Here is a 25912-nt window from a genome sequence, read left to right as displayed (position 1 = left end):
GGCTGGATATTAGGAAAAGGGTCTTCACCCAGAGAGAGTTTTGGCACTGGAACAGGCTCCCCAGGGAAGTGATGGCAGCACCAAGCCTGACAGAGTTCAAGAAGCCTTTATAAAATGTTCTCAAGCACCTGGTATAACTCTTGGGGATGCTCCTCTTCAGAGCTAAAAGAAGGACTCAGTGAGGTCCCTTCCAACTCTGCATATTCTAAAATTCTATGGAAAACATCTTAAAGAGCAATCAACACCGATTTTGCCAGGCACCCTTAGGTCAGCCTCATGTGACCTACTGGTTGCCTCTGAGTAGAAACATGCTGCCAGATGGTTTCCTTGGCACTCAACATACTGCTTTTCAGACTAAAGCCTTGCTGAAGGTTCCAGGTGGAACAGACAGGGTTCCTGTGCCCTTCAAGACTGAATTTTTAGCCCAGATAGGTTAAGTAATTAATGAAATGTTACCATTGCTTATGAAAGCTCTGATGGCCCTGTAACTTCACCATTGACTGCAAGTGAAGGAGGGGTAAAAGTCTGGAGTCTGGCAGTTTTTGACTGTAACAGAGGTGGTATAAAGCTGTGAAACTCTTCTGTCTGGTGGTTAGAGTCATATCAAGATTACTGTAGCTGTGCTGAAATCCCTCAGATGAGAGACATACATCAATCTTCCTGAAATACATGTATGTCTGTGTGTGTAGGTGTTCACACACCTCCAAGTACTCCAATAAATATATTTATGTCATGTAAGTCTATATCAATTAAAACTTTTTTGATCAGTTCTATTTGTGTCTCTTAGTTATATGACAGTGAACATCCAGTAACCCAGCTCACAATGAGCACCTGGTTATATCTATCCAAACAGTTCACAAACAGAAATCTTTGCAATGGGACTGAACTGGAAATGGCAACCACTGCATAATAATGAATATTAATTTTAAATTAATAAACAGAATGCTTCCACTGGGAAATTAACTCTGATATGAGATGCATCTTGATTGTATGAAGATTTTAATATATGTGCTTAGCTTTCAGTTGAGTAAACATCATGGGAACACCATGCATGCTCTGGAGTGTTAAATTACAACACTTATGAGCATAATAAGTACTAAGATAAAGGTTTGCTAAATCTCAGGCTTACCTATAAGCAAAGATGAGGTCTTCTTCATCTTGTTTTTTCTGAGTTCTCAGAAAGAGGTTATGCACACTGGTAGTTACACCATGGTCAGTAAAGACAGCAACAGTCCACAGGGGGACCTGAGTGGGAATAGAAATGCAAACATTGCAAAGGGTCTAGAAAACTGATCTGAACTCCCAGCTGCCTCTAAAACAATCCACACAGTAAATTGTTCTGTAAGAAATCCAAAGACTGGACTATACATGCGTAAAGAGTTCACAGTTTCTCAAAAAGTATTTATCTAATTAAGACAATTTTCAGATTATCTGCAATCAGCATAATGAACTTGCAGTGGAGTAATCAATGTTAACTGTGAACAGACTGCTCTAAACTTCCCTTCATGCAGCAGCTTTCAGGTTTTCAAAGGTACCTTTCCTCTGAGGAGCATCAACTATCAGCTCTGTGGTAACACAGGGAGCCTGTGTGAGTCAGTAATCCAAAACCAGTAAATTCTGATCAATTTTCCTCTGCAACCTTTTTCAATTGTCCATAATTGTTCTTTTAATGGTGACAAAGTAGATATACTTGATCACTAGCAACTAAACCAATAAGTTAGCCTGCAAGGCAAGATGGATTAAAGAAGATTTTAGCACTACTTAATTGATTTTTGCTCTAGATGCTCATGTGAAGTAAACAGTGTCATTAAATAAAGATTTGTTTTAAATGTGATCAGTGGGCAATCAGTTTGCTACTATCCTTCGTTCAGACAGAAAATGCTTCAGGGGAGAACTTACTGTGATACTAATAGTGCTGAGGAGACAACCTAAAAAAAGCCCCAACCAGCTGTTGAAGACAATGTGGTTTAAATAGGAATTGCCTTGGAGATACAATACCCGTTCTCATTCATATTTAATTCTGTTTTCCACTTAAGTCCCATTCATTTTAAGAATGAAGAATTTCTTGTGTCAATATTTGTGCCTCTTACATTATGATTTAGAATTTAACAGCTTCCTAGCTTGAATACTACAGCTGAAATTTTCAGCTTTACTTCTGCTGTGGCAACTGATCCCTCTTGCCTTTACCTCTCTATTTCTAGCTGCACGATTTTTGTTAAAGGACAAGCTGTTACTTTGTTTAACAGCAGAACATAATGCCTACATTTGATAAACATAAGGCAAAAAAAGACTGCTTGCAAAAGCTAGGAGTTGCAAACATCTGAGCTCTTCTTTGTAAAGTTTTCAGAAACACAGCCATAAATGTACAAGGTTGTTTATCATACTGGACTATCTGTTTCTCCTAATGTAATTACATACAATAAGTCTATTTAGATTTAGATTTATACATTATAAAAAGCAACATTTCATACTCATAGTCATTTGCTGAAAAATAAAAAGCCTTCTTTAAATCTGAAAGATAACTTTATCATATTATATAATCATATATCATATATTATATAATATTATAAGTAGTGCAATATTCACTTTGCTTCTAATTTGAGGTCTAAGTCTACTGCTCAAGATAGTAGAGGATGACTGACAGAAGGGTTTTCAAGGAGCCAATTTACATACTAAGATACATAAATTGGGCCACTTAATATGTGAAAAGAATATGATTTTGATTAAATTTCATTTACTGTCTGGAACTGTACCTATTGTCCTCTGTCCAAAATAAGAAGAAAATAGAAATACCACACCTAGCTGTTGCACTGCTAACTACGAATGTGCTGCACAGGATGACTAAGGTGAGGTATCTTATGTAATTTAATTTCTGGGCTTTTTATTAAGGTTTTCTTGAGGGCAGAATTATGAGAAAATGATTTGTATTACCAGTCTGAACACTCTTACACAAGTAAAATTGTTGCCTAATGCTTGGTTGATTAAAACTACTAGTAGAATGAAGCAAAAGAAAGTTTACCAAACAATACAGAAATATTAGAACTTGCAAAGAAACCTGACAAGAGTAAGACTCTGCACTACATGTTCTGCATGGAAACAAAACCAGGGATGCATCAGCTGTCTGCAAGGCATGATGGATGAAAGATGCTCCTTGCAGCTCACAACCTTTTATCTCATCTAAACCACGTTCTGTTTCTCCTTTTGGAGTGCAGTAAAACCCAAGCTGTTTCTTTAAGCCTTGCAGGGTTTGAATTGATGTACTGAAGCTGAAGGTCCATCTGTTCTAGTGCCTTGTCTCCTACTGGTCTTGGCTTTTCATGCTTAAATTCTGTGACCAAAATAGAGAAGTTTGATAGGTTTCCCTTTCTGGGGAGAAGGTGACTTCTCTGCATGAGTTTGAGATTCGGGTGGCAGTGGCCATGGATTGTGTGGTGGAGGATGCCAGCAGAGGCGTAGGGGTTGGGCGAGTCTGGCCGTACTGCTCCCCATTTGGGATGAAAATTATTGTGTGTGTGCAGTCAAGACTCGAATTACACCTGCAAGAACACCACCTCCCGTGCTTAAAATGAGCCGGGATCATGAATCTTGTGAGAACAGTCACATTGAACTGCAGTCATTCAGGGCTGAAGATTTGGAAGTAGATGCAAAAGCGAAGCTGGGGGAGATTTTCTAAGGATTTGGAGAAGTGACTCAGGGGTGTGCCGCATCAACAGCTTCCTTACACTTCTAAGACGAGGCGCTCAGCCCTCGGAGGGAGCGGTGACTGCGCGGAGTCCCAGCGGGTACCAAGGCACGCCTTCTTCCCTCTCTTCTCTCTGTGCCTGCGCCCGGGGAGCAGGTGCTCGCTCTCCATCACGCCTCCCTCCGCACAGCGCTCAGGGTGGGCGCAGGGCCGGGCGGGGGGCGCGCACCCCGCGGGGAGCGGCAGCCGGCGCTCCTCCTTCCCGCGGCGCATCCTCCGCCCCCCGCCCTCGCCTCTTGCGGGGCTGCCGCCGGGGTGGTGCCAGCAGAGCCGGCGGGCTCCGAGCCTCGGCATGTGCTGAGCAGGGGCCGCTGCCTCGGCCGCTCCGCGCTCCGTGCCCCGCAGCCTGCCCGGAGCGGGTCGGTGCCCGGTGAGTGCGGCAGGGCGGGGCGGTGCGGGATTACAGGTGTGCGGGTCATACAGGGCTGGCTGGCTGGCTAGACACGTCCTGTTGAACGTGTGGGCACGGGGAGGGAGGAGAAGCCGTGCCGCCGTCGCGCCCGTGGGTGCCCATATGGTCGCGCCGCGCTGCTTTCCTCGGTAGGTGCCTCGCTGCGTGGATGCCTTTACGTGCATGTCCGTGTTTGTACGTGTGTAGCTACATATACATACACATATATATGGGCGCGACGCGCTGCTCGCTCCCCCCTCCCTCTGCAGGTGTGTCATTCTATGTTATTTGATGCAATTTGGGTCCGCTCTGGGGTCCCTGCGGGTGGCGGAGCCGCGGGTGCCCCGGGCCGGTCCTGCCTCATCTGGCACGATGTGCAAGGAGCCCCCTGCCATCCCCAGGGAGGCAGGACCGTGGGCAGCTCGGCTGGAGCACAAACACTGCCTTTCTCCGCACGCTCGTCACGAGTTAGGGGAAAGCTGCGACAGCCCAGATGCCTTCCTAGACATCCATTCCTCCTACTCAGCCTCTGGCAAAGAGGAGAAGATAACAGGCAGCACTTCTGTCTGTGTGGGTGGAGGAAGAGAAAGGACTACTGATAATGCATTTGTCTAAGGGACGCTGATTCCGGGTTTTAATTACTATTTCGGTGGTTTCAGTGTAGCACTGGATTGTATCGCTGCCAGAGGACTCTCTTGGTAGCTGTAGTGCAGTGCTTTTTAAATCCCGTGATCTTGTTTTAGCTTTTTAGTAAAATATTTTCTCACTTGTGATGCATGCAATGAGCCCATTCAGGAAAACTCAGCTTCCAAAAGAATGATGTGGACTGTGTGTAAAATGCTGGACTAATGGAAATGCAGCATTTTTTTATTTCCTCCAGTCCTGAGTTGTAATGGCATTTTCTTACAAGTGAACATTTGTCATTTATGAGAGATTTTGATTTATGTGGTTTGGTTTTTCTGGTCTGTTTGTTTGCTTTTTAAGTTGGCTTTTTTCTCTGGATGGGAGGTGGAGTATCATCAAATCACAGGGGTGAATCTTGCATTCAGCACATCAACAGAACTGTCCTTTGGGAGAAATGATGCCTCGATAGGCAAGGAAGTTACTCATGTCAATGGAACCATCTTCCAATCAGAACTGCATTATTGGCAACCTCTCCATAAGATTCTGTGGAAATAGGATATCTGTTTCATATAGCTATACAATTTGGGGGTATAAATAATACAATTTTAAAGCAATTGTGATCCTGTTCAGTTAGAATATCTTCTCCCCTTTCTGGGGTAAAATGCTGAAAAAACCTTACTGAAAGTGTGTACTATTTTTTTTTTTCCTCTAGAGCTGTGTGAAGAAAGTCTTCAGCCATGGATGTGTTCATGAAAGGGCTTTCCAAGGCAAAGGAGGGAGTCGTAGCAGCAGCAGAAAAAACCAAGCAGGGTGTGGCAGAGGCAGCAGGAAAGACGAAAGAGGGAGTCCTCTATGTGGGTAGGTGGGCAGCAGAGAGCACACTGCTGATTGATGCACCCAGACATTCACAGCTGCATCCTCATCAGACCTATTCTTCTTCAAAAAATATATGTAATTGTTCATAGGAGACCATTGCAGAAGAAACAAGAGGAAAGTTGTGCCTTCCTGAGCTCTGGTTCTTTGAAGCCAAATGCCTTACAGTAAAGGTCATTGGCTGGCACTCCATGCAAGAAGTTTGCCAGATCAAGGCTGAAGGGCTGGTTGGTACAGTAGAAGTAAATAGAAAAAAAATGTAAAAGCTGTAGGTGAAGGTAGTTTCACAGCATTCAACAGAGCTCGTGGGGCTTGAGTAGGATTCCAGGAGGAGACACTGGAGACGTTAGCTCAGGAGTTGAGTAATAGACATGCCAACTGCTTTTGTATGGCAAAGTGTTACCTTCTGAAATTCATTTCGTGTTCTGTAATTACTGTTGCAAATTAATGGCAGATATTTTCCATGACTTCTCAAGGAAGAGCCTCTACAATTAATGAAGTAAGGCAGGCAGACTCCAAGGTAGCAAAGCAGTTGTTAGTCTTATTCTAGGCCAGTCAAGTCTTGCATAGAGCCTGGGATAAAATTATTTTCAAATCCCTGACTGGTACTTTCATGCAAGATAGTCATCTTCATTTAGCAAGTATTGGGCTTTAGAGGAGTGTCTTGCAAATGCTGTCATGAAAATTTCACAGGAAAAGCAATCTGCCAAGACTATACGAGTAAGTGTTTTTTTTATAAAAAAAATGATTATGGATCTGTATCTCTTATTCATCAAATAAAGCTAGTTTATAAAAGAATGGAGAGGGGGAAGATACCCTTTCCTGTAGGTAGTTTCTGTTCTGCTGATTTTGAGCAGATCAGTTCTGTAATGGGCACTGTGTGTACCGAGGGAGACGTGCAAATGTAACAGAGAGAAGTTAAACAGAGCTGAAAAACAGAGGCATTTATTTTCAATGGGAGCACTGAGGTCTCTGTTATTCCAGTGCCTTTTTTGGATTCCCTCTACTGTTGCAGGCTAGTGCCAGTTTGTAAGAAATTATTTCTGCTCCAGATAGTGTGGACTACTCATTTGGAATATGCTTCCCTCCCTTTTAAGCCATAGCAAAGCTCAGTGCTCTTGCCAGCAGGGATGGCAGTCATTTTGAGCACTAATTGTAGGATGAATCTATTTTAAAATTAGCATCTGCTCATTTTCAAGGTATCAAAATAGATGTTCTTCCACTGCATATTGTGCTTAATGTTGGAATTATTTTTCAGAGGTAGGACTTTCTTTTATTTTGTTTTCTTGTAGTCCTGGCCATGCTTCTGGGGTCATTGATTTCTTTGTATTAGAAACCAGCATTGTGTGCTAAATTAATCTTTGTGTCTGACCTGTTCTCCAGACCATAATAACGTTTAAACCTAGTTCTGTTCCCAAAGGCAACATATTTCCTGTTGTCTTCAGAGACACTTGTGCTGAGGTTGAACTTTGGAGGGCAGGCTTACTGTTTTTTCCAAGAATTTCAAGAAATCGCTGGGGACAGCAGAGCCTTGAGTTGTGATAGGGACCTGTGCATGTGACTCTAGTAATGGAGGATCTTTCTCCCACCTGGAGTCTCCTTTTCAGGAGGCAAAGGCTATGAGCAGAGTTTCTAGTGCAGGTAAAAGAGCCTTTGGTTGGAAGTTGTCTCCAGAAGCTCTGGCAGCTTGTGTCCAATTGTGTGCTTGCCCATACAGGCAGGATGTTTCAGCAAGTTCAGATAGGGAAAGGAGGAGCTGGATGTTTCCCGTCTACTTCCCAAGCACACAGCAGAGGTGTCTCTTCCACTGTGCAGCATTAGCAAAGGCCAGTGTGATAATTTTGTGTTCTGCAGGCTGATAATGATTGCAGTGCAAAAAGGGGTGAAGCCCCTTTATGAGCAGAGAGGAGCAGCACAGTTCATTAGAGCTCCTGAAGACTTCTCACTCCCTTTTTCTATAGTTGGGTTTTCAGATTTGTGATTCACAGCCAGATTATACTGTGAAAGCTGCCTGACATCTTGCAAAAAAGAACCTAACAACACTGGGCTGAGTGGGACCTGCTAATCATTTTCAGTTTCATAACATTCAGCCTCCAATTGCTGCTGGAGAATTAAGAAGATGCAAAGTCTTTGGTCCAGGTCCCCTAGGTGATATGATTTTCCACTGAAAACAGTGCAATTTAGGTAAATGTGGAAAGCATCTAGACCTTTCTGTCAAGGCTGCAGTTAACTATTATGAGAAAGACTTTAACCTAAATCTACCTGGTAAGAGTTCTGTTAACAACAGCTGCTGTTTGGGATGAAATATGGTCATTGTAATTCTTTTATTCTTTTAGTTTTAGCAGTTCTTTGGCACAAGGAAAATGTCTTCTGGCAAAGGGAGAAACTTAGAGCCATGTAGGAGAGCAGTGAACTGGAGGATTGATTAAGGTTGTTGTTTTTTTTTCCCTGTCCATGCTGAAGTCTCTACTTTCTTCCCTCAGTCCACTGTCTGGCCTCCTTTTAAGTACCCAAGATCCCTTCAATACAGTCTACAATGTGTTTTTATGCTTTCAAGTATTGGGATTTTTTTTTCCCCCTTAAATTTCTCTGCCAATGGGTTTCACCATTGTTTCTCTCTTAACTCATTGAAGCACAGCATCAGGAACCTTCTTGATGTCAAACAATGGCCTGGTCATTGTTTAGAAAGGACTGTGTGTGCTGTAAATTTAAAACTGCATCCTTCTGTGTCCTTCAAGAGCTGTTAGTGTGAAGCAGAGAGGAAGTGAGTGGCAGTACTTAATCCCCACTTGGTTTGAAATCAGGAACTGAGTAAGGATGGGCTCACACACTCTTGGCAATGCAGTGCTCGAGATGAGCTTCATGTGTGCTTCCAGGGAGCTGAAGTTTTTGCTCAGCTGACTCTTGAGTGCATGTTCAGTGCTCAGGAATGGAAGTTTCCAGTCTGATCATTTTTAAATTTTTAAGCTCGTAGAACAAAGGAATAGTTTTTTAGCAGCAGGTTGGCTGGCAGTTGTTTACTATTCCCTGTGCTGGCACATGGCCTTAGAGTAGAGCAGAACAGTTATGACCTATTTGGCAAAGCCATCCAAATTCTTCCACTCCCTTTTTATAATGCTTTTTTATTTTCCTTTAGTAGTAGAAAAGCCAGCAGAGTAGTTGAGAGGACTCAAGGTTGGTCTGGTAGAATAATGGGCTTCAGGACAAGCAAGTGTTTTCATTAAGTGTTGATTTCCCCTTCCTCTAATTTGGGTTTGTTTCCCAGTCTGTAATCAACTCTTACTAAGCAATGTGAGTAGTCCATTGGTCTCTCAAATAGTCCAGAAATTAGTGTATTTGCAAACTGCTGATACACTCCTTCATTCTGGCACAATGACAGCAATGATAATAAATCATGAGGAGACTCTATGGCATTTTTTATAATTAAAAAAAAAAAAAGAAAAAATGCTGCTTAGATTTTTCCATCCATTCACACAGATGTCTGCTATAGCAAGGGAAAATAGCATTACCATACTACTATTGCTTCTTGGTTTAGGTTAGAGTCATGTTCCTTGGTCTTTAAGTTGTCCCTACTCCGATTTCTCTGTTCCCCTTGTTATGCAGGGTACAATGAGCAAGACTGTTGGTATTTTGGGAATGCCAGGATGAAAGACAGCTAGTTTCTCCTGGAAACAGTGTGGACAACCAGCTTTCCTTCTTGGCCAGCCAGAAGTCGTCCCACTGAATTTAACTGTTGTTATTTATAGGTCTGTTCTGGCAGATCCTAGTGTGCTTCTGGATGCTGTTGTAGCTGTGATGGCAGGAACAGCTACTTGCATGCAAGTGTGCAGCAGTGGGGCAAGGACTCTTGAGCTCTAACATATGCTGTGGGGTCTGGAACACCAACCAGCTGGTTGTTTGCCAGTTAATGGATCTGGCTATACATACTGCTGTTCCATATGAGTCTGTGAGCTGGGCCTTTTAAAAGTCTGTCTTCCACTAAAGAAACCAGCATTTCTGTGCAAGTTGTGGTTATAGCAGTGCTGTGTGTGGGTAAGAATTGGCTTGGAATAGGTCCCTCTGGAGATATGTGCATTGCATCAGTCCTCAGGGAGCTCTGTCATACCACCCATCCCTTTCTGGCCTTAGGGAACTGATACTTGCTACTTCACAGGTTATAAACAGTCAGTTCAACAACATGAATGAGATATTGGCCAGGTCTAACAATGCCTTTAAAAGCATGTGTTTAATATTAAGTATTCCAATAGACACACTGTAAGCCTGCAAGGAGTGTTTAGTTGCTAGAAGTCAGTAGAACTATCATCTGCTTGGATTCCAGGTTGTGCTTTGCTTCTTCAGGTCTTGTGATGGTACAAAATTGAGAACCAAAGTCCTAAAACAAGTCCTTAGGTGTGAACACTTTGAATATTATTAAATTTCTGATTATTCTATGGTAAATATTTTTCAGTGAGAGAAAACAAACTTTTAAAAAATAGAAAATTGGAATAAATGGGGGAAAAAGACTTCTCAGCTGTTTGACCTCATCATTAGCTAAAGGAACATTTCATTTTACTTGAGGCAGTATTTTTTTTCTCTTGTATTTTATCACGGTTTATTTTTCTTTTCTTGCTTATAGGTAAGAGTGCCTTTTCAATCACGTAATCAATCTAATAGTGCTGGAACTATATGGCTAAAGTTCCATAAATTTGCACTAGTAGCAAATAGGACATTTGATGAATGAGCTTATATTGTATTTCTGTGTTTAATTGTATTATTGTAAAGAATTTTGAACAAAAAGTTATGTTTCTAATATTTTTCTGCCTATGCATTTTCTTCTGTTATGTTAGAAGTATAAATTATAATGTCTCAAATACTGAATGACAGCAAAAAAAATTGCATTACAAGTAAGGTCATTTCTGTGTTGGTAAGAAAAATAAAATGTCATCCTGTCTCTGGCAGACTAGGTAAGATGATTAACTAGGAGCCATAAACTCTGTTAATTGCACATTGTTATGCATCATAGTCCACAGATGGATACTAATCCCTGAAATGTAGCCAAATTATGGAACCTAACAAGGGCAAGTAGAGGGCTGGTAGGGAAAAAGGCACCTGGTTAAGTTTTAAAGAGCAGTATGTACTAATTTGTTTTTCTTCCCCTTAAAGATCAGTTGATATCCAAATCTGGCTAGCACTTCCATCTCCCCCTGAATTTACCCTCTAGGCCTTGCTGTGGTTCAGTGCTTCTGTGATTGTCAAGCCCTGCAAGCTGAGATCTGGCAAAGAGGAAATTTTAAGCGTCTTCTGGAGACTGTGGCTCAGAGCCTCTACAAATGCATGCATGATCCTTGTTAGGGTTGTTAACATGGTTTCTGTGCAGAGTCATCCATGTGAGTTTGCCAAGTGGGAGGTCTAACACAGATATTTGCAAAATAGGAAGCAAGTCAGTGTGTACTGCAGAAGTGTTTCTAGTATTACTCACCTTTCCAGAGTCGATACCCATCCATGCAGCTGTTCTTTACTGATGGTTTTGCCTCTTCCCTTAGACAGAATTTCTTTTTCATTTCATTTAATAACCTTGGAAAATATTGTATGCAGCAGTATTCTCTCTACATATAAATTCCTCTTTATCATCTGTCTAGTCTTTACCAGTACTTAAGAATATGCATTTTCAATCTAATATTTTTCTTTGTTTAGGTTCCAGGACCAAGGAAGGAGTTGTTCATGGTGTTACAACAGGTAAGATAATTATCTCTTGATTTCAGCTTCCTTCCTGCATGAGATTAACCAACAATTTAGCTGTTAAAAATTCTAAGTTTTTTGAGAGCATTACAATTTATGAAAGATGAAAAAGCATAGGAAAATAGAGATATCTAATTGGGTGGGAAGACTGAATGGAAATGGCTTACAGGAAAGAAAAATGTTCAGTTTTGATTTGAATTTGCACAGTTATGAGTGTTTCGACATGGCCAGAAGTCTTTGATATCTACACAGTGCAGAAAAGCCTTAGTTGACCATAGGGCATTGAATAAAATGTGTAATTTTCTGCTGTAAATTGTGGGAGTTCTAGAGATGTGAAGAGAATGCATGGTCAATAAATTTAAGTTGTTTTTCTCCTAACCAATTCAGAAACAAATAAGATAATAGAAAAGAATTTTTTTCCTCAGCCAGTGCATCATTCAGCTCATGTATCAGTGTATCATTGTGCTCACATAAACCAAGGCAAAGGATAAACAGTGGTAGGTAAACAAATGTCAGTACTTAATATACAACCCACATAAATGGTTGAAAAGTCAGTCAAGAGCATTTCTAGTAACAAAACAGAGCAGAATATCGAGAATAGTCCTTCAGAGTTTAGCCTCAGGCTGAGCACGCGTGCTGCTGTTGTGAGATTTGAAATCTCAGCCTGTTAGACCTCAATTAGGAGAAATATTCAGAGGGATCATTACTATGACCAGTAGAGGATTGCAGTAGAATGAGATTTGGGGCAGATATATCCAGTATCCTCATAGATGTGGGAGCAGCAGCTGAGAGCTCTAGGAAAGAAGTTAATAGAGGTGATGCTCACCAAGCTGGGATGTGGCAGAATCAAATTCAAGGGCATTTGCACACATATGAAACATGCTGAAGCACTGGGATTCTAGTGACCTAGCTCAGTGGGGGACTTCTCTTCCTCATCCTGAAAAAACCTACTGATCCCAAATGCTGTGCCTCTCTATATGTGATGGCAATATGTTTAGTTAGGAAATTTCCAGTAGGTGAATAGAATTTTTTACAGGTTTGAAAATACGTTCAATTTTCTTCTGGAAGGTACGAAGCAGTGTAAAGCCAAACATAAGGGGAGAACATCTGTTATGTGCTTTGCCTGTGAATAGAAAATTTGAAAAAGTTACTGTTGATTTTAGGCAAAACAGTAGCTGTTCCTCTCACACTTTAGGAAACAGGTGACACAAAGTAAAATGCCAAAACTTGGGAATAATGGTGCCACAGTTTGCTTCCTTTTGGCCTTTCGAGTTGTTTGAGATGAGTTTGGCTGTTGAATGAAAATGGAAGAGGAACAGGGAGTGAACAGGTTGAAATTCGGCAGTGAGAAGAGAAGGCTTCAGGCAAAATCTAGAGATCACAGCTTCCAAAATGAAACAGTATGGACTTGCTAGTGTAAGAGCAGAGAAACTGCTTGGACACATTTTAGGAATTAAAAAAATAATAGCAAGTCTGTAAATAGCTCTTCTGGCAAGAAGAGAAGGTAGACAAAAACAAATTCACGGTAATGATTCTATGAGGATAGAGATGCTAGTAAAATTGCTGTAGAAATCAAATTTGTTTAAACCAATGCCGTTAAAGTTGATGTGACAAAAATGCCTTTCAAGTTGCTTGTAAAGACTTACTTGTCTCTTTTCATATGACTGGGAGTTCACAAGTTGTGATGGTCTTATGATATTAACTCCCCAGTGCATCATGTGAAACCTGAGGTGGAATGAACACTTTGTTATGTAAATGAAAATGGTTTGAGAGGTTGGAAACAGTCAGATACAAACTAGAATCACAGATGAAAATGAGTGTTGACAGTTTTGCAGTCGGTCTTTTCTTAATATCCAAAATCTTGATAGCTTTGGTACCTTTGAATGAGTTGTGATTTAACCCCCTATGCTGGTGGAATGACTGTGAAATGATGCACCTTAAAGGGGAAAAAAAACCAAATGCATGCTTCAGTCAGTTAATTTCCAAACCCAGAATTACTAGAAGGGGGTGTTTCTTGCTTTAAATGTGACCTGATTGTACCAAGTTTAGTGGCATCAAGACACTGTGGAATGAGGATTCCAGGCTGTGATTCACAGGAATATGGTGAGTGTGTTATTTGTCAGGTCACCCTTTCTCTGAACTTATGATGATAAATCTGCTTTACTTATTGGTTTTGTGGAGTGTATGCTTGCATTTAGACTTGTCTTCCTAATTAAAATGTGTCCTGGCCTTTGACTGTAAATGCATAATTCATCTATCTTACTTATCTCCCAGAAATGAATGGTATCTAAGATGAAATATTTACAGTCCATCTCCTGTTATTCTAAATACACCACTATTTGTAAATAAGTTGGGACAAAGACCAGTTGTCTGTAGTAAGTAGTGAAAATACAACTTCAATGCTAATATTTTCCACAGTGCTACAGTCAATGTTAGAACTTAAACTCAAATTAGCCTTGGTGTGGTCATTGTACACTGTCCCAGGGTCATTTAATGGAATGGACAGTCTCTGCATAGACAAAAGAAGTAATCAGGCCACAGCACAGCAAAGCTCTGCAGAAGCTGATTTACTCTGCTTCTCAACACCGTGATGCAAAGCAGATTTCAATTTTACAAAGACTTAATGGCTTAAGATCATTAAGGGACCTGGTATTCAGATAAATGTAATGAGCTGGAATCTACCCCCTGCATTCTGAACTGATTTTTTTGTGCCCACTTGATGCTTTTCCCCATTACCACTTAGTGTCAGCAATAAAATTCGAGACTGGAAACCTATTTTGGTTTTTCCTTCCCTGTTGCAGGGTTTTGACCCCAAAAAGTCCTCAGAGCTGGAGGGTAACCAGGCTGGAGCTCATTATCAGAGTCACTCTGGTAATGCTGTTGTTGTTTAGTTATTCCTTAGAGGAAGGAAGGTTCTCTTCTTACTATGATTGCTCTTGCCGATCTGTGCTATTTATATTGTTTACTGAATTTATCTTCATGGCTCTGATCTCTGAAGCAGTGTGTGAGAGATCTTCCATGGTAATTCCTGTCTCGGCTTTATTATGTGATGTCTGTGTGAAGGTTTTGGCTGGGATGGAGGTAATTTTCTTCACAGTACCTGGTGTGGGGCTGTTTGGGATTTGTGGTGGAGCCAGTGTTGATAACAGAGGGATGTTGTAGTTATTGCTGGGTAGGGCTTACACATAAAGGCATTTCCTGCTTCTCACCTCACCCCACCAGTGAGGAAACTGGGGGTTCAAAAGGAATTGGGGCAGGATATGGCCAGGACAGCTGACCCCAGCTGACCAGCAGGATATTCCACACCATATGGCATCATACTGAGCAGTAAAATTATGGGGAAGGTTGGTGGGAGTCACCTGTCTGGGGATGGCTGGGCATCAGTTGGTTGATGGTAGCAATTGTTTTAATTTGCATAACCTAGGGGATTTATCCTTTTCTTTATTTTCCTTTTTATTACCTTTTTTGTCACTAATATTATTTTATTTCAATTGAACCATACTTAAGCCAGGAGTTTTCTTACTTTTACCCTTCCAATTCTCTTCCTCCGCACCCTACTGGGGGAAGAAGTGAATGAGCAGCTGTGAGATGCTTAGTTGCCAGCTGGGGTTAAACCATGGCTGTCTGAAATAGAAGCAATCTGAAGTATACTGCTTTTGGTACTACTTTTATCAGTATCTTGTTGTTGTGGCAGTAACAGTGTTAGTGGCCTGACTGTTTCCTTTTACATTTGAGTTTGTATGTACTAAGCCTTTCTTAGGATAAAGTGTTTCTGGGAGGAGGAAATGTATATCAGACAGTGCCTTCCCAAAATACTGTAGTAGAGGGAACAGCAGCCACTGGATAGTTGCTCTTGGCAGGTGGTTGTACTTGCCATGACAACATAGTACAAGAAATGTGGGTGCAATAATGGCATTGAGAATCAGGTGGTTTATTCTGCAGCATGCACAGTGCACTCAATTCCACCCTGTTTCTTGACATTTTGAGGTGCAGCTGCTTTAAGAGCTTGAGATAATGGAACTAATTGTGCCTGTGACAATCAACACAGTACAACCATACTTTAGCATTTTATCAGAAAGGATGAATCTGCTCGAGGTCAACTGAGCCCTTGTCAACATAGAGCCTACTGAATTTGTCCTTTACATGTTCTGCCATTCAATGTTTTATGGAAAGTGGAGTTTTCAAAACAATGTGTGTCACTCCCACACAAAAAAAATATCTAAGAGAATGAAAGGACCCTGAATTATAGAATCATAGAGTGGTTTGGGTTGGAAAAGACCTTAAGGGTTTTCTGATTCTAACCCCCTTAGACAGGCAGAAATGCCTTCTGCTAGACCAGGCTGCTCAGGGCCCCCTGGCCTAGAGCACTTCCAGGGATGGGGCATCCACAGCTTTTCTGGGAAACCTGTTCCAGTGCCTCACCACACTCACAGTCAAGAATTTCTTCCATATCTAAACTTACTCTCTTTTAGTCTGAAGTCATCTACTCCTGCCCTGTCCCAACAAGATTTACTGGAAAACTGGATCTTTGAATCTACTTTTATAAGATGCTATTTTATTTTTTTAGAATTCTTCTTTTGCCATTTGGAACAACATGGATGAATTTCTGCTTCATAATATTACTTAGTTTCTTTCTGAAGGATTTCAAGCACAGTCAGACCTCACTAGGCTCTGCAAGATAGAGTGTGTTATGAGGACACACATCTTAAGATACATGCTTGCAAGAACTAGTGGAAGTCTTCCTATATACATTTTATGCATAGAATCCAAAGCTTTTTGTGGTCTGTAGCTGGTACTAATCAAATGGGGCATCTTAACAGATGTCTTTTTGTACTTGCTAGCATTAAGTCAAATCTTCCCTGGGGGGCAACATTTGCTTTTCAGGAAAACTCACATTTGATTTTCTCCTTTTTTTTTTTTTTTTTTTTTTTTTTTTTTTTCCTTAAAAAAGCATGGCAATAGAGTAGTGGATGTATACAGTGGAATTTCTGGAGCTTTTAGGTTATTTGTGTGTGTAGTGTTGGAGATAATGGAAACAGACCTTTCTGTCTCTAATTTCAGACAATGTATAGTCTGTTGTTCTACTCTATAATGAAAGCTCCTAGTCATAATAGAGATAATACTTAATTAGTTACTAACTTTTCCCTTTAAATTAGCTAGAATGATCATGAAATTTTCTGCCTCAATTTTCAGTTAGTCGATATTTATAATTTGGGTCTTTAATAAAAATTGCATATTAGTCATGTTGTTTAGCTTTCTGGCTTTTTCCTAATTTTTATTATTTAATATCAACCATAGTAATGCATGCTGCCTGTCCTGTGATATGGACAACTGGTGCCCTTTATGTAAGGAATTAAAGAAATATAATTTATCCACAGAAAGTCGAATTTTCAGATGTGCTTCCCAAAAAAAGACTCAGAAATGGTGACCTAACTTTCAAGCAGAATCTATCCCATGCTCATAAAGGATGAAATAAAGCTGTGAATACATTTTATGGATCAGATGGGATTTAGCCTGAAGGAAAGTATAGTATTAGTTAGAATGGCAAAAATATATGATGGATGTTTTTGAAAAACATTCCCAGGTTTAGTAGAGTACATCTGTGTTTTGCTAAAAATCTGGGTATGTAACTTCAAGGCATGAAGTCATTCCATGCCTTTTCTTAGAGCAGTTCCACTGAAGTTTAAGCTGCTGTCAGAAAGAGCCCTTGGGGATGAATGAGCAGAAAAACCCCAGTGATATCCTGAAAGGTAGAATGGCAACTGCTGATGTATATGTAGGCTAAATGAGTTGTTGTTCCCTGGGGCTTGGAAGTTTGCTATTAATCCAGTTTTCTTTGGCATTCAGTCTTTTTATAAATTAGTATATTATGTATCAGCACTGGGGCAAAAATCTCAAGGGGGTCAGCTAAAAGGTTCTGTTTGAAATTCTCTGGTTGAGCATTGATAGATCTGCTTTTTAATGAATTATATCTTCGAAAATAAAAATAATAATAATGATCAATGGGTTTTGAGTCTAGTGCAAAAAAATCTTGTCTTGCATACCCTGTATCATGCAGCAAGTGTTTGGTGGACTGACTGGAATGCATTTCCAAACTAGGATATATTATACAGCGAGATGGACATAATAAGAGCACCTAAATAATGACTTTTCTTCCCTAAAGTGCAGTTAGACGTGAATGAAAATGTCAGATGTCTTTCACATGAAAGAAATTGAGCCCCAGCTAAGGATTATTTTTACCTCTGCTGCTCCAGCATTACCAGATGGATAGTTTAATTTCTTAAGATCCACTTGGGGTACAGAAAATGTAATGGCCTTATGGCTTTTCATGATGTTGGGCTGTCAGTGATAAATTCTCTGAAAAACTTACAGCTCCCAGAGGCATAATGTGTTTTTCCATCTTCTGCTTCTCCTCAGTGGCTGAGAAGACCAAAGAGCAGGTGTCTAACGTTGGGGGAGCTGTGGTGACAGGAGTGACGGCGGTGGCGCAGAAGACGGTGGAAGGAGCGGGGAACATCGCTGCAGCCACTGGCTTGGTCAAGAAGGACCAGTTGGCCAAACAGGTTTGTTTATTTGCAGTCTTTTCCAGGTGAAGAAGTGAGCAATGAGGGGCTCATGAACTGGGAGGCAGATGGAGTGCTGTCTGTCTCTCAGCTGTGTGGATGCAGGATGAATTGTGTTGTGCCAAATGGACAGCAAAGATGATGTCTGCTGTTTACAGCTTGTATTTCAAATGGCTTGCAGGATCTGGGAGCTTGAGTATGATTAGGCATGGAACTTTACTATTCTGAAGGGTCTTAGTTAATTTGGACCATGGTTTAAAGTGTGATCTAGTGGTGGTTCTGAACTCAGCAGCCTCTAGTGGAGGCCAGCTGCTGTAGGATAGCTGTATAGTTTTGGGGAAATAGAACTGTTTTTCACAGTAATTTGGGATTGAAAAGCAATCTTCTAGTCCTGAAAGGTCAAACAGCAACTCTCAGGTTTAGCAGCACAAATTGTATCCTCTCTAGCTGTAGAGAGGAGGGTTTGTGTACTAATCCACAGGCTGGTTAGTTGCATTGCATCTAAAGTCAAGATCTAGCTAGAGAATCATTGTCTTCCATTAATACAGTGACACTATCTCAAAAATTACTCCAAATAGCCTCAAGCATTCAGAATAAATTTGCTCTAGGTCATCCTATAAAATACTGCAGGTGTTTTTATTCATACACTGTAGTTATATTCTCCACTGACACTGGGTTGAAAGTGACCCCAGCTGATGGGAATGAGGCTTTCCAAAATGTATATAAAGCTTTTTTGGAGACAAAAATAACCCAGAAGAGGCAAATACCTCCTTTTGTACTGTTTTCTGTATGAACATTTAAGAATTAGACAAAAATAGGATTAGGAAGAATATTTAATATTTACATAAAAATATGGCTGTCATGGAATTTAGCATGAAGTTCTTTTGTGTTTGCAGTTAGTGTCCAGAGGAGCTGTAAAAATTGAATCCTTAAGAACTGGAGTTTTTTTATTCTTATTGAAGTGTAGTCCTGTCTATCTGACAAATCCTATTGGTGCTTTACCATGAGGAGCAAAAAGGGATATTTTGTTATGGTAGGCATTCATTTTTCTGTGGTGGATTATCTTGAAAACATCTCACAAGCAGTTTTATTCTCTTTCAAATCAATTCCTGGGGGATTTTTTAGTCCTGTTTTATTCAGATGTAAGTAAAATATTGCTTTTGATGTGGTCATGGACCTTTGTAAAAGCTGTGTGGGAAGATTTGCAAAATGGAGAATCTAATGAATTTCCAGGGGATACATGAATATGGCACGGTCACAGGAGTCTCTGCCCTTCGTTCCTGCTAAAGCTCTTGAGTAGTTTTATGCTGAGAATATTCTTTTCTGTTCACAGCTCTTGAAACTCAGTGTAATAAGGATCATCACTGCTGTAATGCACAATTACCCCCCTTGGTATTGACCATAACTAATGCCTTTTTATCTCTCTCTATAGAGAGATATCCCTGTAATTATCAAGTATAAAACAAATGTCTGCTGACTTTAATTTAAATCTGTTCTCTGTATGGTAAAGTTTAAATGTAAGTCGTGATGGCTGCAACAGATTAAAATCACATCTGTGAAATGAAAGAACATCCATAATGTACATGCATATTATTCCTATAAATAGCAACATTATTCTGAACTGGTGCTTTGTTCTTTAGATGTGTAAAATCATTCATTTGAGGCTTGATGTTGATATTTTTAGACTGAGATTCTCAGCCACCTATGCAGTATGGCCATGTAGCTGATGAGTATCTGTGGCTCCTCCTGGACTGCCTTGCATCTGTCTTTTACTGGTTTTGCAAGGGATGAGTAGCCATTTCGAAAATGTTAATATCAAAACTGAGTCACATCAAGTTATTTTAAAACCTAGTGGGTTTGCCTTCCTTTGCAGCTCGGAGGCACACGAGAGATTTTTTTTTTTTTTGCTTGGATTTTCCAGGTAAACTGACAATTAGTAGGGCAGGTGTGGCCATCCTGAATAGTAGGGACACAGGTCCCTTGAAGGAAGCAGGGTGAGTCTGAGAAAACAGAAGGTGCCAACCAGGCATCCAGTCAAAGTATCAGTGCAACTTGGTGTCATCTATCTCTGCAAGGTTGTGTATGTTAGGGCTGCATTCTGGTGTGGTGACTGGCATTGTTCTTGTGCCATGATGGAAGTTTGCTTTTGACTTTCAGCTTAATTAAAAACACTCATTTTGTATGTGTTTTGTTTTGTTTTTTGTAGATACAGTGATACTTATGCAGAGGAAACAGGCAGCAAATTCTTGGTCAAATTCTTTCTTGAGAGGTTTCTCCAAGCTGCCTAATGCACCCTTAACAACTGGTGTGCTTTGGAGCATGAGGCACAGGCTTAAGCAGCCCTAAGAGTGAGGGCAGGTTGGAGGGCTGCTGTGACACCCCACTGGCACCCACCTGCCCTGCAGCTGGTGCAAGCAGGCAGTGTGGAGTCACAGCTGAGACAGGGGTGGCTTGAGAGAGCCCATCTGAGGCTGCCTGGGGGAGTTCTGCTTTGGCAGAAGCTCACTGCTGAACACAGCCAGGGTGGTGGTGGTTAGTAGGCTCAAATTAACTATAAAAGGGCTAATGTACTGCAAGCAGTGTACTGAACAACAAAACATTTGTGTGCCTGTTTTGTGTTTTATTTGTGTTCAGTGTGTCTTCTAAATTAGTTTTTAAAAAGTAAAAACTATTGATAGTTGCGTTTAATGAAGCGATGAACATGGATGTGCTATTTACAAGCCAGCCTGAATGTATGGATGCAAATGAGGGTGGGTGTACCAGCAAATGAGTATCTAGTGTATAATATTGTGTGGAAACAAAATATGGATTACAAAGTTGATTGTTTTCAGATATGCAATTCACAAATTGAAGTTCTTAACCTCACTGAATTCATGGCATTTGGTTCCCTGGTATCTCAAGAATAAACAGTTGCCAACTTCTGTGATTTCCATGCTGAGTAATTTTATTTTTTACTGTTCTAGCACTAAAATTCCCAGTCAAGCTGAAATGTCAAGGTTCTTTGAGTACCCTATGATGCTACAGTCATATGGATTTCATGTGCTGTAGATTTTACTAAAGAGACAAACAGGACTTGTCCTTAAGATTTTTGTGCTCTGTATGGATCATGTTTGGTATCCCTATGTGCTAAATCCCTTTTTTCCCTAGTGTCTCTTAATTTAACACATTTGCAGTAAATAGCACTGCAAACACAAAATTACAGCAGCAGCTAACAAGTAGGTAGATGGTGTACTTCCAGAGCAGGTAATACAACTCATTGGTTTAATTATGAAGCTTTTATGTGTCAAGACTGCCAATTTAGGCATTAGGTGTTTTTTTTCTATAAAAAATATGAATTAACCAGGAGCCCTTGCTAATTGCATTTAATGTGAAAATTAATATAGAAAAGTGAAAGCAATGACAAATTTGCTGTATCTCCCCTTCCCACTCCCTGCATTTCCTGGCACTCCTTAGAATTCAAGCAGTGTCATAGCATAAACATTCAGTGCTGTGGAACCTGCAGGTTTGGAATATTTCTTGTCTTACTACTTTTCTTTTCTAGAACAGCTAATCTTGTGACCACCAAAATTTCCCCAGACATTATACTTTGTTCAGAGCCAAGATGAATGAATCTGCTTTGGGGAATCACCATAATCAAATATAGAAATAAGTAGAATCCTTTGTGATCCTTTTTACAGGGAAGGTCCATGAGACATGATGCATTGCTGAGACTAAAGACATGATGAAACACCTTTTAATTTTGGTGAGAGCAACTCAGTTTTGATTAAGATCCCAAATATCAGTGTACTCCAGTCATCTGTTACTCATTCATTTGGGAAATCTTACTAGTAGAAGGGATGCAAACCCTGTGAGTGTCTCTGAAAATTTGTCTTTCAGAAGGAAGGATACTTTTCTGCCTTATTAAGCACCAATTTCTTAAATGTATTTGATACCACTTCTTTCAAAGATTTCTAAATTGTCCTGTTACAAACTGAGATTCCTGTGTGTTCCCAAAGAGGTTTTGACTACCACCTGTAGTTTAAAAAAAACAAAAAAGCTGAATATGAAATCTTAAGGCTTTGTACTTTACACTTTGATTTTAGAAATAGAGATCAGTTTAGAAACTCTTCTGTAGAAATCTTATGCAGAAATAACTTAGGGATGAAATTTGACTTCTACTCAAGTTATCTTGTGTATCAGTTTCCAAAGTTTGAGTACCAACATTAAAGTCCCCAACACTGCTTTAGTGCTCTCCTTGTTATTTGCATACAATAAAAATGCTTAGCTTGGTAATTGAAAAACTTCAACAGGCATTTTCATGTTTTGTCTCTTTTTATCTTTTTGAGGTCTGTTTAGTGTATTTTCTTTGCTACAGTGCCATAATACTGAAATGCCACATGGAAAATTCTTGAAACTTTAAAAATTAATTTTAATGTACTTCTTTGTTGTAAATAGATTCTAGCAGTAGGTTTAATCATTTCAGAATTTGGATCTAGGTGGAACCATGTATTTTGATAGAATATGAAGATCTCCTGTTTTCTGACCATCTTACTGTTCAGTCTACTCTACAAGATGCTTGACTTATTGATTGTTCACCATTCCCCATCTTTCCAGTCTATAGGTTAGTCAATGAATTTTGAAAAGCTTGGCTAAGAACACAAAGGAAAATCTGTGGAGCAGAGATGTCCATTTTCCTTTTTTAGAAAGGGAATTTGAGAGTTTTTTAACCTTTGCATTCCTTTTTTTGCTATTTGCCAGATGTGTCCCAAAAGACAAATAGACCCCAATGAAAAGCAGGATGTAAGTCCCAGTTGCATGAGACTTAAACTGTTGTTCTTTAGTTGGAGCAAACAGATCTCACAGAGTGTTTAGTATGAGCAAAACAGCAGGCCTTGATTTAGGCAAGGAAACTTCAGTAAGATTTTGATGTGCCAAATGCAGAAATAGCCTCCACCCAATTAATTTCTGGAGTTAAATATTTCTGTAGATACTGTAGAGCAAACAGGCATTAGGGGTACAGCATCCTCAACTACTTCTTACCCTTTATGGCTCTAATAAAAGCCACAGTAGAGAATGGGCAAGTTTGATTAAATATATTAAATAATCTAGATCCCTTACACCTGAGGCAGGCAGTGCCAGTTTGTGTTGTGCAATGCAGAGAGATGGGTTTTCTGGTTGTTCAGGGTGGGCCTCAGCAGTGTTTTGTTGTGACACTTCTGGCTGGTGTGTAGAGCAATTACAGCAGCAGTTAGGAAGCATAAAATGATTTGGGTTTGAAGGGACTTTTAAGATCATCTAGTTCCAAACCCCCCGCCACAAGCAGGGACACCTTCCACTGGACCAGGTTGCTCAATGCTCCATCAACCTGGCCCTGCAAGCTTGTATAGTGTGGTTTCTGACAGTCTTCCTCAAGGAAACCAAAGTGGTTCAGGTGATTTATAGAAGGCCTGCTCAGACAGTCACAGCTGAACATCAGTCAGACAACACTTGCTCTCAAATTTCTGTTTGAATCACAATGTGCAGAGCACATAGTCTGGTTTTCTTTTTCCTTTATCCTTTTATTCTTGATCTATGCATAATGTATGAGTGATTGCTGCAAAACAAAGAGGATATTTAGCAGCTATTAGCAGTGTTTCTTTTTTTAATGTCTGTAGATTGATTGAGAATAGAAGAAAGTGGGATAGATTTCCCATTAGGGGTCCACACCACTCAGGAGCTGATTCACAGAAGACCCTCTTAAAAGAAAGTCTTTGTTAGCTGTTTCTTTAAATTCTTGAAGGAAGTGGAACTGTCAGTGAGCTGACATATCTCTTTGATTGTAGTGTAGCTGGACTGATTTATTTTGGTAGAGCTTTTCTTACTGATCTCAGAATTAATGATGGTGTGTTGTACTAAAATATCTGTAGCAAATTCATTCTATAAAACTAATCCATATTCTAGAAACAGCAAACTGATTTGTTATGAATTGTAAGGCACTCATAGGCAGGTGATGTTAAAGTTTTGAATTTGCTTTATGTACACAGTCCAATCTCCTCCTCATGACAGCACATGTATTTTTTTGATGGGAAAGCTCATGAATCATCTTGGTTGTACAGAGCTATGAATGTCAGTAGCTCTGTGAAATTATATTGCAATCCAGTATGAATTCTGAGTGTTGGAATAAAAGCAGCTTTGATTTAGTGGTTTGAATTTATTTTGGAAACACGTTGCAGTTGCAGTTGAGGCCACTTGATGCAGTTTCATTAATGCAGTTCTGTTTTCTCTTGGTCTTTCCACATGGACAAGCCTCCCATATGTAGCTCAGTATATGTTGATACTGCCTAATGGCATGGTAAAGAACAGTGTGGAGTGTGTGAAGCAAACTCTAATGTTTACAGGAAATTTTATTTGATGGAATGTGCTAATGATGCTCACAGAAAATATGCTGATTAATAGGAAGGGTACAGAAATCACAAAACCAGTGAGGAAATACGTTTTTCTTCTACCTTTCTTTTGCTTTGTAAGATTTTTTTGCCTGTCACTTCCTTCTTGGCAGGTATGTGCACATTTTGGTAGCACTTCTGGATGTGAGTAGATTAATTTTATGTCAGTTTGAACACCACTGTTTGAAATATTTAAAATTAGGCAGGGCAATATAGAAATGACTATGCACAGAAAATAAGGATACATGGGGGAAAACCAGAAGGTGGAAAATCAGTGACTGTAGATAGAAGTGCTGGGGTTTTTAGGTTTGTTGAAGAATATGTTGAAGTGCTGGTAGAATTTTGGACAGCAATTTATACTTGACCTCCCTGGTTGGCAGAGAAAATACTTTTCCTGGTGTGGGGCATGTAGCCAGCATTTTTTTCTGAGAGGGCAAATAGTATTTGAAGGAAGACCATGTTCTCCCTGTCAAAGCAATTCCATGCATTCATATCTGTGACTTAAGCAGAACTTGGGAAAGGAGACTTATAAGGTGTTATCAAAATATCCTGGAGATTTCTGCTCTTCATTAGTTCAGCAGCAAATGCCAGTGTAACTTAAAGGTCTTGTGAGTTTTCCTGGTTTCTTAATGGCTTCCATGCTGTGAGAACATTTTAGTGCAGACTGATATTCAGGGTCTATCTGCTGCCTTCACTATTTCTGACCATAATGTTTTCCTAATTACCTGTGGATAGAGTCAGTTAAGCTTTTGAGTGCAATTACATTGCTCTTTGTTTTCTAGCAATTGCTTAATCTCAGATTTGTCTTGGACTGTGGAGAAATTAAGTACCCCCATCTTAAACTGAATATGCCTATAGAAGGGTAAACACATTCTCCACTAGGAATTGTTCATTTCGTGCCAGTGAGATATTTGTAAAATCTACAAAAAGAATACCATTTTAAATTTCTTTTTCTTTGACTTATGAGGGAGAAGCAAAAGACATTCCCCATCCTTCACCAGGAGTCTGCCTTCTGCATTTATAAGGGTTTGGTTGTCTGCAATCTGCTCTGTTTCCTCCCTCTTTTTTACTCTGGTCTCCCTTCCACCTCTTATATTTTCCACCTCCTGTTTCCCTGTAACTTACCTAATATGCCCCAACAGCACATTCCAGGCTTCTGTGCTGATCTCCCCTGGGTAGGTATGGCATTGCATTATGGAATTCTCTCAGGATAACTATGGGACCAGTTCCATTTCATAGTGTCCCAGTCTTTCCTATGCATCCATCTATGGGATTTCATGCAGTACTCACAGAATTTTATTTTTTTTCCCTGTTCCAAATAGTTGCCAATCCTATGCTAAGTATTCAGGAAGGTGCTACTTGGTGAAAGGAATACTTATAAGTTCATTTGGGGATGATATGTATTCATGCCAGCTATTCCTGTTCTTGCCCACTTTGTGTGAAAGATTCAGCAATTTCGGATGGGAAATAGTTTCACGTAACCCATGATAGCTGGGCACGTGGCAAAGTGACAATTTTGTGCAACTTAAGGTAAGGGTTTTAGAATGCTTTCAAACATTATCAGGTTACTATAAGTGTCTCCTTAGGATCTTCTGCCATG

At 40.1% G+C, this 25912-nt stretch overlaps 1 protein-coding gene across 2 annotated transcripts in view; it reads left to right on the top strand.

The window, feature by feature from the left end:
* Positions 1-3761: 3761 nt before the first annotated feature.
* Positions 3762-25912, top strand: part of SNCA (synuclein alpha) — a 60036-nt gene continuing 37885 nt past the window's right edge. Inside the window, exons 1-4 of one of the 2 annotated variants that reach the window (XM_056489608.1) lie at positions 3762-4112; positions 5470-5615; positions 11304-11345; positions 17766-17911. In XM_056489608.1, the coding sequence (XP_056345583.1) occupies positions 5495-5615; positions 11304-11345; positions 17766-17911 (309 nt within the window). In that variant the 5' untranslated portion in view covers positions 3762-4112; positions 5470-5494. Of the gene's footprint in view, positions 4283-5469; positions 5616-11303; positions 11346-17765; positions 17912-25912 lie in introns of both variants that reach the window. The other variant, XM_056489607.1, reaches the window with a different exon arrangement.

The sequence above is a fragment of the Oenanthe melanoleuca genome, chromosome 4 (assembly GCF_029582105.1).
Source record: "Oenanthe melanoleuca isolate GR-GAL-2019-014 chromosome 4, OMel1.0, whole genome shotgun sequence".
In the NCBI taxonomy this organism is placed as follows: Eukaryota; Metazoa; Chordata; class Aves; order Passeriformes; family Muscicapidae; genus Oenanthe; species Oenanthe melanoleuca.
The sequence above is the reverse complement of the archived record's forward strand: the minus strand, read 5'-3'. Positions and strand labels throughout refer to the sequence as shown.